The sequence below is a fragment of the Salvelinus fontinalis genome, chromosome 3 (assembly GCF_029448725.1).
Source record: "Salvelinus fontinalis isolate EN_2023a chromosome 3, ASM2944872v1, whole genome shotgun sequence".
NCBI classification, from domain to species: Eukaryota; Metazoa; Chordata; class Actinopteri; order Salmoniformes; family Salmonidae; genus Salvelinus; species Salvelinus fontinalis.
Window position 1 is genome coordinate 7,603,663 of NC_074667.1, and position 15,930 is coordinate 7,619,592.

The following is a 15,930-nucleotide window of genomic DNA, read 5'->3' on the forward strand; positions in this document are numbered from 1 at the left end:
CAATAGTCAGGCATATTTCCTTGTGAATAAAATTCTTCCAACTCCAAAAGAGACTGTTTAATAACATTTAATTACAGTGCATTTAAGATGAATTACAAGGGGCTTACAAATTCTCTTAAGGTTTTGAATCTGTTTAGACGGCATGTTGGCCCCTTTTCTGTCAGCGGCTGCATTCTTTTAAGCGTCTTTCATAAGGTTGTGTGTGTTTCTAAATTGTCTGAGTATGTTCGTGGATTTCACCTTCAACCCCTCAAACTAACATCAAAGACCATTTGATAGGGCTTGTACTTAAACTGTAGCCTGTTCAGATGTCAAAGGTAGTTTACCTAAAATTCGGTCCGCCCTCTTCCAGGCGTACAGCTGCTAGTAGGCCTATACACTGTTCACAGCTGGAGTTGAACCTCTAGCAGTTGGTTGGAGATGCTTAGTCATATACTGTAAATATATAGTATATCGTATATACTGACAGTACACTGTCTCACAGACTCCATTTCAGGACAGGACACACCATCATTTTGGACCTTAAATCCTTCAGCTATAACCCGGGTGCCAAGGACCCACTATAGACCTCATCCACCCTATGTGTCAACTCATACAAATCCATTCACACTCTCGGAGGCTTATATAGCTCTCTAGTCCTGAGGCACATTCTGTATAGCTGAATCTCTCTAGTCGAATGCGGCAGAAAAATCCCACAAATCCCTATGAAATGAATCATCTATCACATCGTTGTCACATTGTTGGCCATTCTCCTTGGATTAAAGCTGTTTCATTGAAGTATCCAATGATAAACAATTCAAGGACCTTATCTTTTGTAGTTTTCTGTTACATCGTTGCCTTCATCCTACGATATCATTAAGAGGCTTATATATGATTTTATTTTTAAATAAATGCAAATGATAAAAGAAGACAATTATTATCATAATCGTACTCATAGTTGATGTGTTCATTCTATGGTGTACTAATTTCTTTTCGTTTATGTCTATACCTTATTTAACTTTTATTTGTACAGATTTGTCTCATTGAGATAAAAATCTAATTTAAATCTAACCTGTTGTAAGTAGCCTAACATTGACTAACCAACCATGAAGCATGTTTTACGTGAGTCCCACGGGAACTACAATGGTGTCTCGGCTAAAGCCTAATATCATCGTTGGAGCCTCCAGAGGGATTGGCCAGGTAAAGCCTCATTTCCCCTCTGAGGGGAAAAAAAGTCAACTAGAGTACACAGTAAGTGTACAGTAGTAGACTTCCTATATCCTTGTTTACTATTCAAAATCCCATAAGAGGAGGTACTGGCTGCCGGGGGTTCTGAGTCTGACTGAGTCACGTTTTTTTTCTTCCCTTCTTCATGCAAACGCACCTAGACACTCACTCACCACAGCAGCCCCCTCTCCCTCGCTCTCTGCCTCCCCTTTCAACTTCAAACCCAGTCATTTCTGCAAGCTGCTACTTTGATTGTACCAAACACCTGTATTTTTGGGGAGAGACTTCCTCAGTAGCCCCCGCCTCCCATCTTTGATTGTTAAACAGCAGTGGCGCCGCCATTACTGTCTGAGAGACTGATGCCGCCCTGCTTCCCCTCCTCCTCCTCCACTTAAGTTCCTTTTAAACCAGAACTTAAATTGGCCTCAGAGTACGGCGAGCTCCATTCTATTTGAACCAAATTCCACCATTCCAAAGTATCTCAGTTGTAGATAAAGACTTTGAATCTCATATTCCTGTGTGTGACAGCTGCGTAAATCAGAAAGAATCATAAAATAATCATCATGCCAGGAAGCAGAGCCATAACATTCTAGCTCTAAATCAGCTAGATCATGACTATTCTTCCGAATGTGAGGAAAGTGAGAATCAGAGGTAACTTTAGTAGAAAATGCTGTCAGAGTTGTTTGCCCTGTCTTAGGTTGTATAAACAGTACAGGAAAAGTGTGAACAGACCACACACACACACACACACACACACACACACACACACACACACACACACACACACACACACACACACACACACACACACACACACACACACACACACACACACACACACACACACACACACACACACACACACACACACACACACACACACACACACACACACACACACACACACAAACACGGCCCTCTTCCCCTCGCCCTTAATACCAGGCTTTACTATCCAACCTCTCATCCCTGCCATCCTGTCTTTCCCTCCAGATTAATGTCCTCTCCGCTCTCCACCAGCTGTTTCCGTGCCAGAACACCCCTCATCTTCCCGGGCCGCTGGCCTCTTGGTTCAGATGGTAGATGGTAGTCTGTCTCTGGGGCTGGGCTATAGGGCCGCATTGTCGCAGTGCCTGCGTGTCTATGAGAGAATAACCGCCCTCACGCCCATTAGCAGGAGTGTCAGTGTGTTCACATCGCCACATGCCAGAGCACCCTTGTAAATAAGAATTTGGTCATAATTGAGGTTCTATAAAAATGTATTACCTGTATAGACAGCTTAAGGGAAGAACCTTGTCCTACGTAGCTAAACATTTTGGAGGGCCTCCACCTTTTGTTGATGAAATAAAATTAAATGATAGCCTTTCACTTTATTCATTTGGACTAAATCAGAAAATGTAACATTTTAGATTACAATACCATTTTGTTCATCATACTCGGCCTTGTCTCAGGATTGTAAGTTGGTGGTTGAAGTTTTCCCTCTAGTGGGGCGGGGTCTGTGCTTTGGCAAAGTGGGTGGGGTTATATCCTCCCTGTTTGGCCCTGTCCGGGGGTATCATCGGATGGGGCCACAGTGTCTCCTGACCCCTCCTGTCTCAGCCTCCAGTATTTATGCTGCAGTAGTTTGTGTCGGGGGGCTAGGGTCAGTTGGTTATATCTGGAGTACTTCTCCTGTCTTATCCGGTGTCCTGTGTGAATTTAAGTATGCTCTCTCTAATTCTCTCCTTCTCTCTTTCTTTCTCTCTCTCGGAGGACCTGACCCCTAGGACCATGCCTCAGGACTACCGGGCATGATGACTTCTTGCTGTCCCCAGTCCACCTGGCCTTGCTGCTGTTCCAGTTTCAACTGTTCTGCCTGCGGCTATGGAACCCTGACCTGTCCACCGGACGTGCTACCTGTCCCAGACCTGCTGTTTTCAACTCTCTAGAGACCGCAGGAGCGGTAGAGATACTCTTAATGATCGGCTATGAAAAGCCAACTGACATTTACTCCTGAGGTGCTGACTTGCTACACCCTCGATAACTACTGTGATTATTATTATTTGAACATGCTGGTCATTTATGAACATTTGAACATCTTGGCCCTGTTCTGTTATAATCTCCACCTGGCACAGCCAGAAGAGGACTGGCCACCCCTCATAGCCTGGGTCCTCTCTAGGTTTCTTCCTAGGTTTTGGCCTTTCTAGGGAGTTTTTCCTAGCCACCGTGCTTCTACACCTGCATTGCTTGCTGTTTGGGGTTTTAGGCTGGGTTTCTGTACAGCACTTCGAGATAATTGCTGATGTACGAAGGGCTATATAAAATAAACTTGATTTGATTTGATTTGATCATAATGCAACTAAATATAGAGATGTAATGTTAACTTACGTAAATATGCTGTGTACGTCATCAACCGGTGTTTGTTTTGAGAGTGACTTGGTGGGGGTGGGGGGTGTACGCCCACTGTGTGTTTGTTTGTTATAAAGTGTGTCTGTTTTGTTTAGTCTGTGTGTGGTATACGTAAGTGCGTAAGTGTGTGTCTGACAGTGTGTGTTTCTGTGTGTGTGTGTGTGTGTGTGTGTGTGTGTGTGTGTGTGTGTGTGTGTGTGTGTGTGTGTGTGTGTGTGTGTGTGTGTGTGTGTGTGTGTGTGTGTGTGTGTGTGTGTGTGTGTGTGTGTGTGTGAGCGTGTGTGTGTGAGCGTGTGCGTGTGTGTGTGTGTGTGTCAGTCTGAGCGGTGTTAACTGGGTGTGGCTGTCTGTGCCAGAGGTGGGTGTTTACTTTTCAGGGCTTTTAGTTTAGTGTTTGTGTCTTAGCACAGACAGGATGTGCAGAGGTTGTCAGCATGGTTCATGAGATGAAAGAACGCGGGGGGGGGGGGGGGGGGGTTGTAGTCGAGCCGGTCAGATAGCAGGCTGTCTACCTGAAAGAATCCGAGCCTGCTGCCTCCACCTCCACCTCTACATACATTCCAAGTGTGCTGCACAGTGCCACAAGGAAACACCTCTCACCACCTTAGTGCTTTGACATCCTTTTTCCTAGACACTCAACACCCAAACAAAGCTGGGCATAGCTGAGCACTGATATGGCCAAGTGTTCAACGACAACTGGAATCACAAGCCAAAAACCCGAAGGTTAAAGGTGTTTGAGTTTATACTTCACTTTCACAGGTATCATTTGATATGTGTGGACGACACCCTATTAGGCACCCTATAAGGGAAATCCATTAGCTATTAATCAAAGCCTGAAGAGACTTGTAGACTTGTGGACTTGGAATGGACTCAACCCCTTTACTGGTGCCAAACATATTAGTTACAGAATGGAATAACAATGTCCTAAACTTAATTTTGACAGCAATTTCAGAAATGCTGTTTGGCTGGTTTATATTGTTTTGTTTTGTATCGCCAAGCTACTTCCATGGAGTATCATTGTCAAAACAAGTAAACTCACAGACGGGGTCAGTGTCCTGAGGCTGACAGTCTAGTCCAGCTACAAGACCACCAACTGTGATGTAACATTGAGAGTTTTAGCACTGAAACAATTTGCATAGAAGGCCTAGTGCATGTTTTGCACAACAATGAGTGACAAATAGATACATACATATGTCATATCTTAATTTGATCACTCTGTTGTTGCTGAGAATCTTCCTGCGCTAAATGGAAATACCATCAAATAAAAGTTGCCATTATGTCCTCTCGCATCATATGAAACATTTGATCTCAAATCCAAAATACTCCAAATTTTAATTCTTAGCTTCACTGTCCAAATACATATGTAAGTGTGTGTATATGACAAGGGATGCAGGTGTGTGAACAACAAATCAGCAGGAATATTTTTTGTCACACAAAAAAGGGAAAGATTTAATAGGTTTGTGAATTGTTTTATTCAATGGCTTTACTTGCTACGGGTATTTAGTACCAGGAGTCCATGATACGCCTCATGCTCATGAACCTCATACCACTCATGCCGCCCATGGCTCCCATTCCCATGCCCATGCTGAAGTTGCTGTACTCTCCAGGCCTCATGTACATCATCCTGCCTCTGAAGTGGGGCTGCTCATACATCAGCCAGTGGCCTTCCATCACGTTGCAGGACTGGCATTTGGACATGCGGTAATGATCCATGATGTTGTCACAGTCGTCCATCATCTCGTGCATCTCACCTCCGAAGTTCTCTCTCTCGTAGATCCTCATCCTGTAGTTTCCTCTGTGCTGTTAGGATAAAAGTACAGCTTTCATTGAGGAGATAATTCTTTCGAACATTGTTTAATATGAGAGTGTGACCATTAAAATATCTTTTACCTTCAATGACAAGATGTGAGTATTTTAAGCTGAAATACTTTCGACCTACCATGGCGATCATGCGGCAGGACTTGATGCAGTCACTCATTCCAAAGTGCTGCATGTAGTCAGGGTACTCGCCCCTCCTCATGAAGTACTGGTTTCCCATGTAGTTGCTGCGGTTGTACAGCATCCAACAGCCACTCTCAACCCTGCAGGAGTGGCACCTGCTCAGGTAGGAGCTCATGTCACTGCAGTCACTGCTGCACTCATAGGAACGGCCCTGGAAGTTCCTGTCCTCGTAGAAGACGATCTGAAAATATAATGGAATAATTATGAATTAAATACTTGTATGAAAGAAACATTTTAGAGACATTTGGGATAGTCTACTATTCAGTCACAATGGAAACCAGGATATTGTGATGAGTCAAACATTAATGTTTTAGTTTGTGGTGCTAGAGCACTAGAGCCCTTTTGTATACCAGTCTAGAAAAATGTTGGTATGTATTTTCAAAACTTTCCCAGTGCTTACCTTGCCCCTGTTCATGTTGGTGGTGGACATGTTTGCTAACTGTACTGCTGGTTGCTGCTCCTGAACTGACTTCCTACCTGGTTTAACCCTTTCTTTTATACCAGACCAAACCCAAAGAATCGCTAGCTCCATTGTTCAAACCCCTGACCCAGCAACATGCTATAGAGGCCTATTGAGGCCACTGAGGTTACGTCCACCTTTCCAGAAAGGCAGCTTTTCAATTGGTTGTTTATCTTACAAAGTAACATAAAGCCTTTTGAGAGTTTACTCTCAAATTTCTCTCAAATTTGAAAGTTCTTCATACATATGTTTTCAAATCTTACTTGAAAGATCACTTTTATTGACTAGAAAATGACATTTCCTGAAGTAAATGTGTGTGCTTGAAAGTCTTGAAGTATTTATGGTTGTGAAATAGTAGGATAGTGGTAGTGGTAGCAACAGCCATAGTAATGGTAGCAATAGTATTTGTAGTAATTGGATTTTCATAGGCTATGGGTTAGTTATAGTTACCTATTTTGGGGTGGTTTGTTGGTTTGGAGTTATTATAGTGGGTTATAGTGGACTAGTATAGTAAGATAGAGTGAGTACTATAGCATCATTAGCCATAGTATGTGTTTTTAAGCTCTGAAAGGTCTTTAGTTTGAACATTCTGAAAGTTTTGTGATGGTGATTTCAGTTTAGAATGTTGAACCCTGCATTCTGCCTTTAAATTAAATGGGATATAACAAGCTTTATAGTTTATGAAGTATGAATGGTCGCAACTAACTGTGTTGATTCAGTCCGCACATGTCCACATTGGGTTGGTGTTTAAAATGATTATAGTTCAAAAAGTACATGTGGTATAAACAATCTTCTGAAAAGCAATCTAAGTTGAGTCAGTCTGCACATGTCAACTTTGGGTTGGTGTTTGTAGCTGAAACAGTTCAAGAGCAGTCGCAAATCCTCATTTTGCGTTAAATCTATGGAGCTTTTATGCAAATTTCAAACAGTCATGTTCAAAAAGTATACATAGTATCAAAAAGCTGTATACAAGCACACAATTCCAGACCATCTGCACGTTTAAAAGATTGAATGGAGTTTCTAACTTTCACGGTTCTAGAGGAGTAGCGGCTCCATTTTTTACCTATCCTCTCCATTTAAACCTATGGCCATTAAAAGTTATTGGGATTTACGCTAAAGTGTTTGTAGTGTGAAAGGTAAGCTATAAGTAGTATTTAAACGGCATTGCTCTTACAACCTGAAGACAGCAAGCCTGCACGTTTTAAAGTTGTTTTGGTGTTGGTTGCTTTTACAGTTTTGGGCTACAGGTGGAAACAGAAGGAGAATAATAAGTATGTCGGATGTTCGAAGTTGTTCTGGCTTTCAGCAAGCACATCCAATGATTTGACATGTTAGCACAAACAGATCTGGGACCAGCCTACTAGTGCGCTGAGAATAAAAACATACTGGTTATTAATCATTATAGTGTAGCCTACATTCCATGGATGGGATGGATATGCTCTTTTTGAGCAATTCAATTATCTATTTGATAATAGATTATAGAGGACTCAAATTTAAAAAGTTGTGATGATGTATTCTTGAATCATGCGGAAATGTTCCCAATTACTTTATTTGGAACAATTTATGTGTGCGCTTGTTACACCAACATTTGTTGGCTAATTGTTGAAAAGGGCTATACACTTGTTTTTCTGTTATGTATTTGCAGCAAGTAATCAACGAGACTAGACCTTTAAATACAACCTTTGGATATGATCACGTGGTACGGTAGCCCCACTACAACCTGTCGTCTCTTTGCTACCGCGTCTGGTTTTGCGATTAAAAAGGTAACAATTTTCCTGTAGGAATTTGCAACATATCAGTAGCTACAGTAGCCCTATTGCTCAACAGATTATAATGACAGCCAACCCTTGGATTGGAGGGAAATGACAGTCGTTTATTTGTGCATTTTAGCGTGATATCTCCTGAAACCGGGAAGGGACAGCAAGGGCACATCGCTAACGTTACCGTTTATATAGGCCCTATTTTAAATACATGTTTGACTAAAGCCCATTTTAGGCTATAATGTCTCCACAAGACTTCGATCACATTGGTTAAAATGTTTCCGAATTTTATAATAGGACAGCGTTACTAAATAGCTATGTTGATAAGAAGGAGACGGCAAGGACCATTCGGATTTGTAAAGATTACCGAGAAGTGCCGTGCACAAGACTGCCTCCTTATCGCTCTGTTTGAGAACGGATGGGCAATGCACTAGTTGACAGGAAGAACATATTAGACCTGAGACCTCCCTAAAGATACTGCATCTTTACAGGGATGGATGCCTTTTGTCACGTGTGCCCATTCTATAGGTTTCTTAGGCTATTTACAATAGTCAAGAGTGGGAAATTAAATGGAAAAACTGTAAAAACATGACTAATTGATAGTGAATAGTGACAGTGGTACACAGTATGTGTATATTATTGAGTTTGCTTAAACGCTTCTACAATCTATTGACCAACCTAACTATGAGTATTCCTGATTTTACCAATGTATGACTAAGGCTAGGACTTTTTCCTGATAATTTGATCTGACCAGGAAAAACTCCTGGCCTCCGATATGATATCAGTTTATTTCCTGGTAATATATTTATGGTGTTTGTTTGTCCTCTTGTTCATGCAGAATGGCAGAGCCTGAGCCACCCCTCTCGTGTGACTGCTTTGTGTCCTTGCCCCCCGGCTCGCAAGATGATCACGTGATTTTTGGGAAGAACTCAGACCGTCCTAGAGATGAGGTACAGGAGGTTCTTTACTACCCGGCAACCAGTCACCCATCTGGGACCATGCTGGAGGTAAGCTAGGCCTAGCTTCACTTCTCCCCATAGATTGACCCTGCTGCAAATTACAAGCCTGCTGCCATCTTGGATCGGGGCTCTCTTGAAAAATAGATTTGATCTCAATGAGATTAAGCCTGGATGAAGCATGGTTAAAGAACTCAAATCCATCTGCCCTCTGAACATTGTATGTAGGCCTGTAGTCAAGAGTTATGTTAAAAATGGTCACAACAGGTGTTTTGCTCTGTGACCAACATCACTAATTGGATTAGAGTTGTTTTCACTGGTGAGCAGTCAGTCTTGGCAATATAACGGAGAAGGGTTATCAAACCTCTAAAATACCCCACCTAGGTATACACAATCAACGTTTTCTAATTTACTATTCTCAAAGTTTAAAGTTTGAATGATAGACTATCATTTATATGTATTTTCACGCCTTTATGTTATCAACGGTTTATACGACAGGCTTAAGGTATTGGCCGAGTATGTGTTGGTATTGTTTGCCAGTAGATTTGATGTTACAATAAAAAAAAAAGAGAATTGAACAACAATGTAAGTCTCCATCTCTCCTCCTGCAGTGCACGTACATTCAGATCCCCCAAACAGAACACACCCATGCTGTGGTCCTCAGCCGGCCTTCCTGGCTGTGGGGGGCCGAGATGGGGGCCAACGACAAGGGGGTCTGCATCGGGAACGAGGCTGTGTGGACCCGCGAAGCTATCGATCCAGGGGAAGCCCTGCTAGGAATGGACCTGGTCCGGTAAGCCCGCCTAACCGTAGGCCAGCATACCAAACAGTAGTGTTGTTTTGGGGGCCAAGTGAATCCTAACTTCAGAATCACCTCCTGATCCGAAAGATAGAGAGACGAGCTGGCTGGGCTGGCTGGCTGTTTGGTCAGGTTCCAGGTTCCTGACCGAGCGGTCTGACTTGCCGGGCTATTTCAGACAACATTGGATCCCAGGACCAGGAATGATAGGGTAGAACTACCCTTTGAGAATCAATGTGAATAATCAAGGCATTGATGTAATTGGTAAATTTGTTGAAAAGTAGATATACTTAGTCAGCCCGTAGACAGAAAAGCAATATAGGGCTATGCAGTAGCAGATGGGCTACTGTAAATGTACAAGGTAGACTCCCTTCATCACAGGTTAATAGTTACATGTGTGCGTAGGGACTAGTCGTGTAAACAAAGATAGGCCCTACTGCCGAAACATTTCTATAGGAGTTTTGATTGAATCTGGCCCAAGTGTGTTTTCACTTATGTCATAAAGCTGACTTTACATTGTCATAAGCATAACATTTAAAGGATTTTATAACCCGCACGCACCATGGAGCGTATTGAAGTGTAACGCTGAACAAATCATTTTAACAGTTAGCAGTTGGCAATGGCAGCCACAGGTTGGTCCTGTTGTACCACTGACTGCAGTGATATAGCAGCAGCAGGACTAACCTACTCCAGGGGTTGCTGCTCTGTGGCTGACCCGATGCTGCTCTGTGGCTGACCCCATGCTGCTCTGTGGTTGACCCCATGCTGCTCTGTGGCTGACCCTATACTGCTACCAGCCTCGCAGCTGTGTGTATGTTTGGTGTCCGTGGAATAATATAAGACAGAATGTTCTATTTGATTCTATTCTACTCATGATCTATTCTATTCTACCACTATTCTATTCCAGTTTCCCAACCCTGGTCCTCGAGTACCACCAACAGTACACATTTTTATTGTAACCCTGGACAAGCACACCTGATTCAACTTGTCAACTAATCATCAAGCCCTCAATGAGCTGAATGAGGTGTGTTTGTCAAGAGCTACAACAAAACATGTGTACTGTTGGGGGTACTCGAGGACCAGGGTTGGGAAACACTGTTCTATTCTACCGGTATTCTACTCTACTCTATTCTACTCTACTCCTCTCTACTGCTCTGCTCTACTCTACTCTACTGCTCTACTCTACTCTACTACTACTCTACTCTATTCTATTGCTTGACAGCTTGGGGCTTGAGCGTGCGGACAGTGCCTGGGGGGCGGTGAGTGTGATCACTGGTCTGCTGGAGCAGCACGGCCAGGGGGGGCCATGCAGGGAGGACCCGGCGCCCTTCAGCTACCACAACTCCTTCCTCCTGGTGGACCGCAACGAGGCCTGGGTCCTGGAGACTGCCGGCAAGCTCTGGGTGGCACAGAAAGTCACAGGTGAGGAAACTGTTGTAACACCGTAGGAGCTGTAGTGTGAATGGACTTTGGGGGGGAAACTGAGGGTGGCACAGGAAGTTACATGGTGAGGAAATTGCTCTAACATCACTGGAGCTGTAGTGTGGACATACGTTTTGAATCAGAGTTTAGTTTTGGGGTAATCTCTGTTAAGAAGTCAAATCTCACGTAACTTGGTCAGCTGAGTGATTAATTTCTTTGTTCACACAGTCCGTGTTAGAAATTGAGAGCGGCAAATATGAAGTCTCCACACTCGCATAAAGAAATCTCTCAGCCAAAGCCCCCCCCCCCACCCCCTACAACCAAAGCAGTTTTAGCACTGCCTTCACCCAATCATGATATGTGCAAATAACCAGTGACGAAAACCACAAAACCGGAAATAATGCTGCTCCTTATCTCATACATCCCATTCAGTCTCTGCAGATTCTTCAGTCTACAAGCAAAATCTGCCCACAGGAGATTATTTTTGTGGTTTTACCCTTATGGTTAGGATAGTGGGAGGGTAAGCTGTGTATATCTGTGCAACTTCTACCAGCAGCGTATCTGAGCAACTTCTACCAGCAGCGTACAACTATGCACCCCCCACCTGTCTTTGCTTCCCACAGAGGGGGTGAAGAACATCTCCAATGCGCTGACCATCGGGACGGATATCTCGGCTGAGCACCCAGAGCTGCGGAGTGTGGCCCAGGCCCAGGGTTGGTGGAGCGGCGAGGGAGAGTTCTGCTTCAACGAGGTGTTCAAGTCTGAAAACCCCCCCGCCAGGATGGAACTGGCCAAGAAGCGCTACAGTGGGGGCACACAGCTCCTCCAACAGCATGATGGTGAGGGAGACTATTCTTTCTATTCTTTTCTAATCTAATTCAATTTCTTATAACTGTAAAAACTCCCGAAATTATGTTAAAGCAGACTCTATTAACAACACTATACATGGGTGGTTTGGTTGTCGTATTGCTTATACAGCTATTTTTATTACATGTAATAAAGGCCTGGTATCCCCTCTTACCATAGAAAGTACGTTACATGTAACTAGCTATGTAATTTCCTGTCTCCTGCCATTTCCTGTCTCCTGCCATTTCATGTCTCCTGCCATTTCCTCTCCGGTCGGCTTTCCCATAAAAATAGATGACTAATAGTAACCTACTCAGCCGATGCATTTTCTGGGTTCCCCAGGTTCTGTGACGGCCGAGGTGATGATGTCCATCCTGAGGGACAAGCCCAGTGGGATCTGCATGGACTCTGGGGGGTTCCGCACCACTGGCAGCATGGTGTCCATCCTGCCCCGCGACCCCAGCCTGCCGTGCATCCACTTCCTCACTGCCACCCCCGACCCCTCCAGGTGCGTCACCTCACCGGCCTGGTCCCGAACTAATCACTCTGACCCTAACCCCATTGTTGTCTACTCCTTGTGTTTAATCTAAATGAGCTGGATAAGTGTGTGAGAAATGTTTAGGAAACTCCTCCTAGCTTACCAGAGAGCTATGTGGTAATGTTGCTATTTTGCTGATACCTTTCCAGTTCTTTCAGATTGGCAAGAGGGACTCAACAAGGGTGTAGGAGAAGTGGCAAGGGATTGGTTTGGAACCAGGCCCAGGAACCCCTCAGGCTATCTGGAAGTTCTTCTTAAGATTCAGATACGCTCTTTGCCATTTATCTCTGTATCGCTCTTTTTCATCTTCATCATTTCCCCCTTTGGCAAAACTGCTTCTTGATAGGAGTTTCTCTGTGTCTGTGTGTTTCATTTGGTCCTTACCCTCTCCCCTCCTCCTCCTACGGGGCTGTCCTCCGTCCTGCCAGGTCTGTTTTCAAGCCTTTTATCTTCTCTGAGTCTGTGACCCCAGTGTCGAGGGTGATCTCCCCACAGTACGGCCCAGACGACCCGGTCAGGAAGCAGCCGCGCTTCCAGAGCCAAGTGGACCGCAGGCACGACCTGTACAAGGCCCATGAGGGGGCCCTGCAGACTATGGAGACCAACCCGGTACGTGTAGAAGGGGTTATAATGAAATATGGGTCGAATGTAATAGGCTACACTTTCATAGAGTATTTTTACAAATATATATATATTTTTTTACATTGATGAGTGTGGGTATGGACTGATGGATATTGTGTTACGTACATCACCGACTTTGAACTTTTTATAATTCCCTATAAACTTCACAAATTGCTGTTTGTCAGGTCTTCTCTGCTTGTGCACGTGCTTGTGTGTGGGGGGGCATTCATGTGTGTATTTTTGCGCGTGTGTGTGTGTTTCTGTCCCTCAGGACGCAGGGAATGCTCTGACGGAGACATTGAGGATGTTGGAGGGCCAGTGTCTGACGGACATATCAGCCCTGCTCAGTGGAGAAATACCAGCAGATGAGGAACTGGGGGACCTGTTCTTTGACTGTGTGGACACGGAGCTGAAGTTCTACCAGTGAGGAGGTAAGGTGTGTGTGTGTGTGTGTATGTATGTGTGTGTGTGTGAAGTACAGTGACCTTCTCATTACGCCAATGCCTCCAATTTCTCTCTGTTACAGCGCCCTCATGTGGAGATTGCTAGTGCTTGCAGATCGGCAGGAGATGGCCCTGGGACTGTTACATCCTGTGCTCCTGTTAGATTGGCTCCCTCCAGTCTCACGCTTACGAACTCCCTGATGCCATTCCATCCATCATTAACACAGAATATAAATGTCTTAACGTTCCATGGGATTGGAGCAACATTATCATTTGTATCCCTTTAGGGAGCAATGCTCGCCCCACATTAGTGAGTATGTGATAGACCACTACAGGAGTGTACATTACCAGTCAAAAGTTTGGACACACCTACACATTCAAGGGTTTTTCTTATTTTACTATTTTCTACATTGTAGAATAGTAGTGAAGACGTCAAAACTATGAAATAACACACATGGAATCATGTAGTAACCAACAAAGTGTTAAACAAATCAAAATATATTTTATATTTGATATTCTTCAAAGGATCCAGCCTTTGCCTTGATGACAGCTTTGCACACTCCTGGCATTCTCTCAACAAGCTTCACCTGGAATGCTTTTCCAACAGTCTTGAAGGAGTTCCCACATATGCTGAGCCCTTGTTGGCTGCTTTTCCTTCACTCTGCAGTCCAACTCATCCCAAACCATCTCAATTGAGTTGAGGTCAGGTGATTGTGGAGGCCAGGTCATCTAATGCAGCACTCCATCACTCTCCTTCTTGGTAAAATAGCCCTTACACAGCCTGGAGGTGTGTTGGGTCATTGTCCTGTTGAAAAACAAATGATAGTCCCACTAAGCGCAAACAAGATGGGATGGCGTATCGCTGCAGAATGCTGTGGTAGCCATGCTGGTTAAGTGTGCCTTCAATTCTAAATAAATCACTGACAGTGTCACCAGCAGAGAACCCCCACACCATCACACCACCTCCTCCATGCTACACGGTGAGAACCACACATGCGGAGAATATCCGTTCACCTACACTTCTCACAAAGACACAGCGGGTGGAACCAAAAATCTCACATTTGGACTCATTAGACCAAATGACAGATTTCCACCGGTTTCTTTGCAGCAATTTGACCATGAAGGCCTGATTCACGCAGTCTCCTCTGAACAGGCGATGTTGAGATGTGTCTTACTTGAACTCTGAAGCTTTTATTTGGTCTGCAATCTGAGGTGCAATTAACTCTAATGAACTTATCCTCTGCAGCAGATGTAACTGTGGGTCTTCCTTTCCTGTGGCGGTCCTCATGAGAGCCAGTTGCATCATAGCGCTTGAAGGTTTTTGAGACTGCACTTGAAGAAACTTTCAAAGTTCTTGAAATGTTTCTGGGTGGACTGACCAGTAATGATGGACTGTCATTTTGTCTTTGCTTATTTGAGCTGTTCTTGCCATAATATGGACTTGGGTCTTTTACCAAATAGGGCTATCTTCTGTATACCACCCCTACTTTGTCACAACACAACCGATTGGCTCAAATGCATTAAGAAGGAAAGAAATTCTATAAATTAACATTTAACAAGGCACACCTGTTAATTGAAATACATTCCAGGTGACTACCTCATGAAGCTGGTTGAGAGAATGCCAAGAGTGTGCAAAGCTGTCATCAAGGCAAAGGGTGGCTACTTTGAAGAATATCAAATATCAAATATATTGAGATTTGTTTAACACTTTTTTTGGTAACTACATGATTCCATATGTGTTATTTCATAGTTTTGATGTCTTCACTATTATTCTACAAAATAGTGAAAATAAAGAAAAACCCTTGAATGAGTAGGTGTTCCAAACTTTACTGGTACTGTATGTATGTGACTATGTGTAGATCTGTTTCACATTAAAACACCTACTGTAAGTACACTATTTGTAAAATGTGCTATTCATTGTTACAAGTGAATGGGGGTTAGTTGACTGACTGCCCCATGAGAATTAACTAATACAATTTTAGCTCTGTCTGCTGATGTGTCCTGTATTTATTAACACTGTAGTTTAAAACAAACACTTGCGATATTCAATTCAGTAATTCAGTATGTACTGACGTATTTAGTAAAGTTAAGTAAAGAATTCAATAAATGTACAGTTTTGTTCAAGTTTGGGAAATTCTAACTCCGTGCTGTTGGTGGAAGTGTTGCACTTCCAATTCTATAAAATATCCTAGCTCACAGCTTCAGAAGTCACTTAACCAAAGATTGTCTATTATATTGACAAGATCTTGAAGTGATCGCTCTAACAATGGAAATACATGTCCTCAAAGATTGAAGACAGGTTTGAGGCGGCGAGATCAGGTGGGACCATTCAGCCAATGTGAGGGCAGATACGCGTTTGAACAACACCCATAGAGATTGATAGAAGACTTCTTTATCTGTGCTATTTTTGTTTTGGCCAATTTTATTTTTCGTTGTCTGATTTCTTCCAACTCATTAGAATACCCACCCAGTTGACTACTTTAAAATAGTGGA

The 15,930-nt window shown here is 43.5% G+C and overlaps 2 protein-coding genes across 3 annotated transcripts; one reads left to right on the forward strand and one right to left on the reverse strand.

The window, feature by feature from the left end:
• Positions 1-5,054: 5,054 nt before the first annotated feature.
• Positions 5,055-6,047, reverse strand: LOC129837659 (gamma-crystallin M2-like). Its single transcript, XM_055903998.1, has 3 exons — positions 5,993-6,047; positions 5,531-5,773; positions 5,055-5,391 (listed from the first exon to the last, which is right to left on the reverse strand). Exons 1-3 carry the CDS (start codon positions 6,020-6,022, stop codon positions 5,092-5,094), a joined length of 573 nt encoding a protein of 190 aa, XP_055759973.1. The 5' UTR covers positions 6,023-6,047; the 3' UTR covers positions 5,055-5,091.
• A 1,659-nt stretch (positions 6,048-7,706) lies between these two features.
• LOC129837649 (secernin-2-like) lies at positions 7,707-15,426 on the forward strand. Of its 2 annotated transcripts, XM_055903976.1 has the most exons (9): positions 7,707-7,815; positions 8,651-8,819; positions 9,380-9,561; positions 10,790-10,989; positions 11,613-11,828; positions 12,178-12,343; positions 12,802-12,982; positions 13,266-13,425; positions 13,521-15,426. In XM_055903976.1, the coding sequence occupies exons 2-8, from the start codon at positions 8,652-8,654 to the stop codon at positions 13,419-13,421; spliced, it is 1,269 nt and encodes a 422-aa protein (XP_055759951.1). In that variant the 5' UTR covers positions 7,707-7,815; position 8,651; the 3' UTR covers positions 13,422-13,425; positions 13,521-15,426. The 2 variants fall into 2 exon arrangements, with proteins under 2 accessions (XP_055759951.1, XP_055759960.1); XM_055903985.1 differs by lacking the exons at positions 13,266-13,425; positions 13,521-15,426 and having other exon boundaries at positions 12,523-12,894.
• Positions 15,427-15,930: the final 504 nt, after the last annotated feature.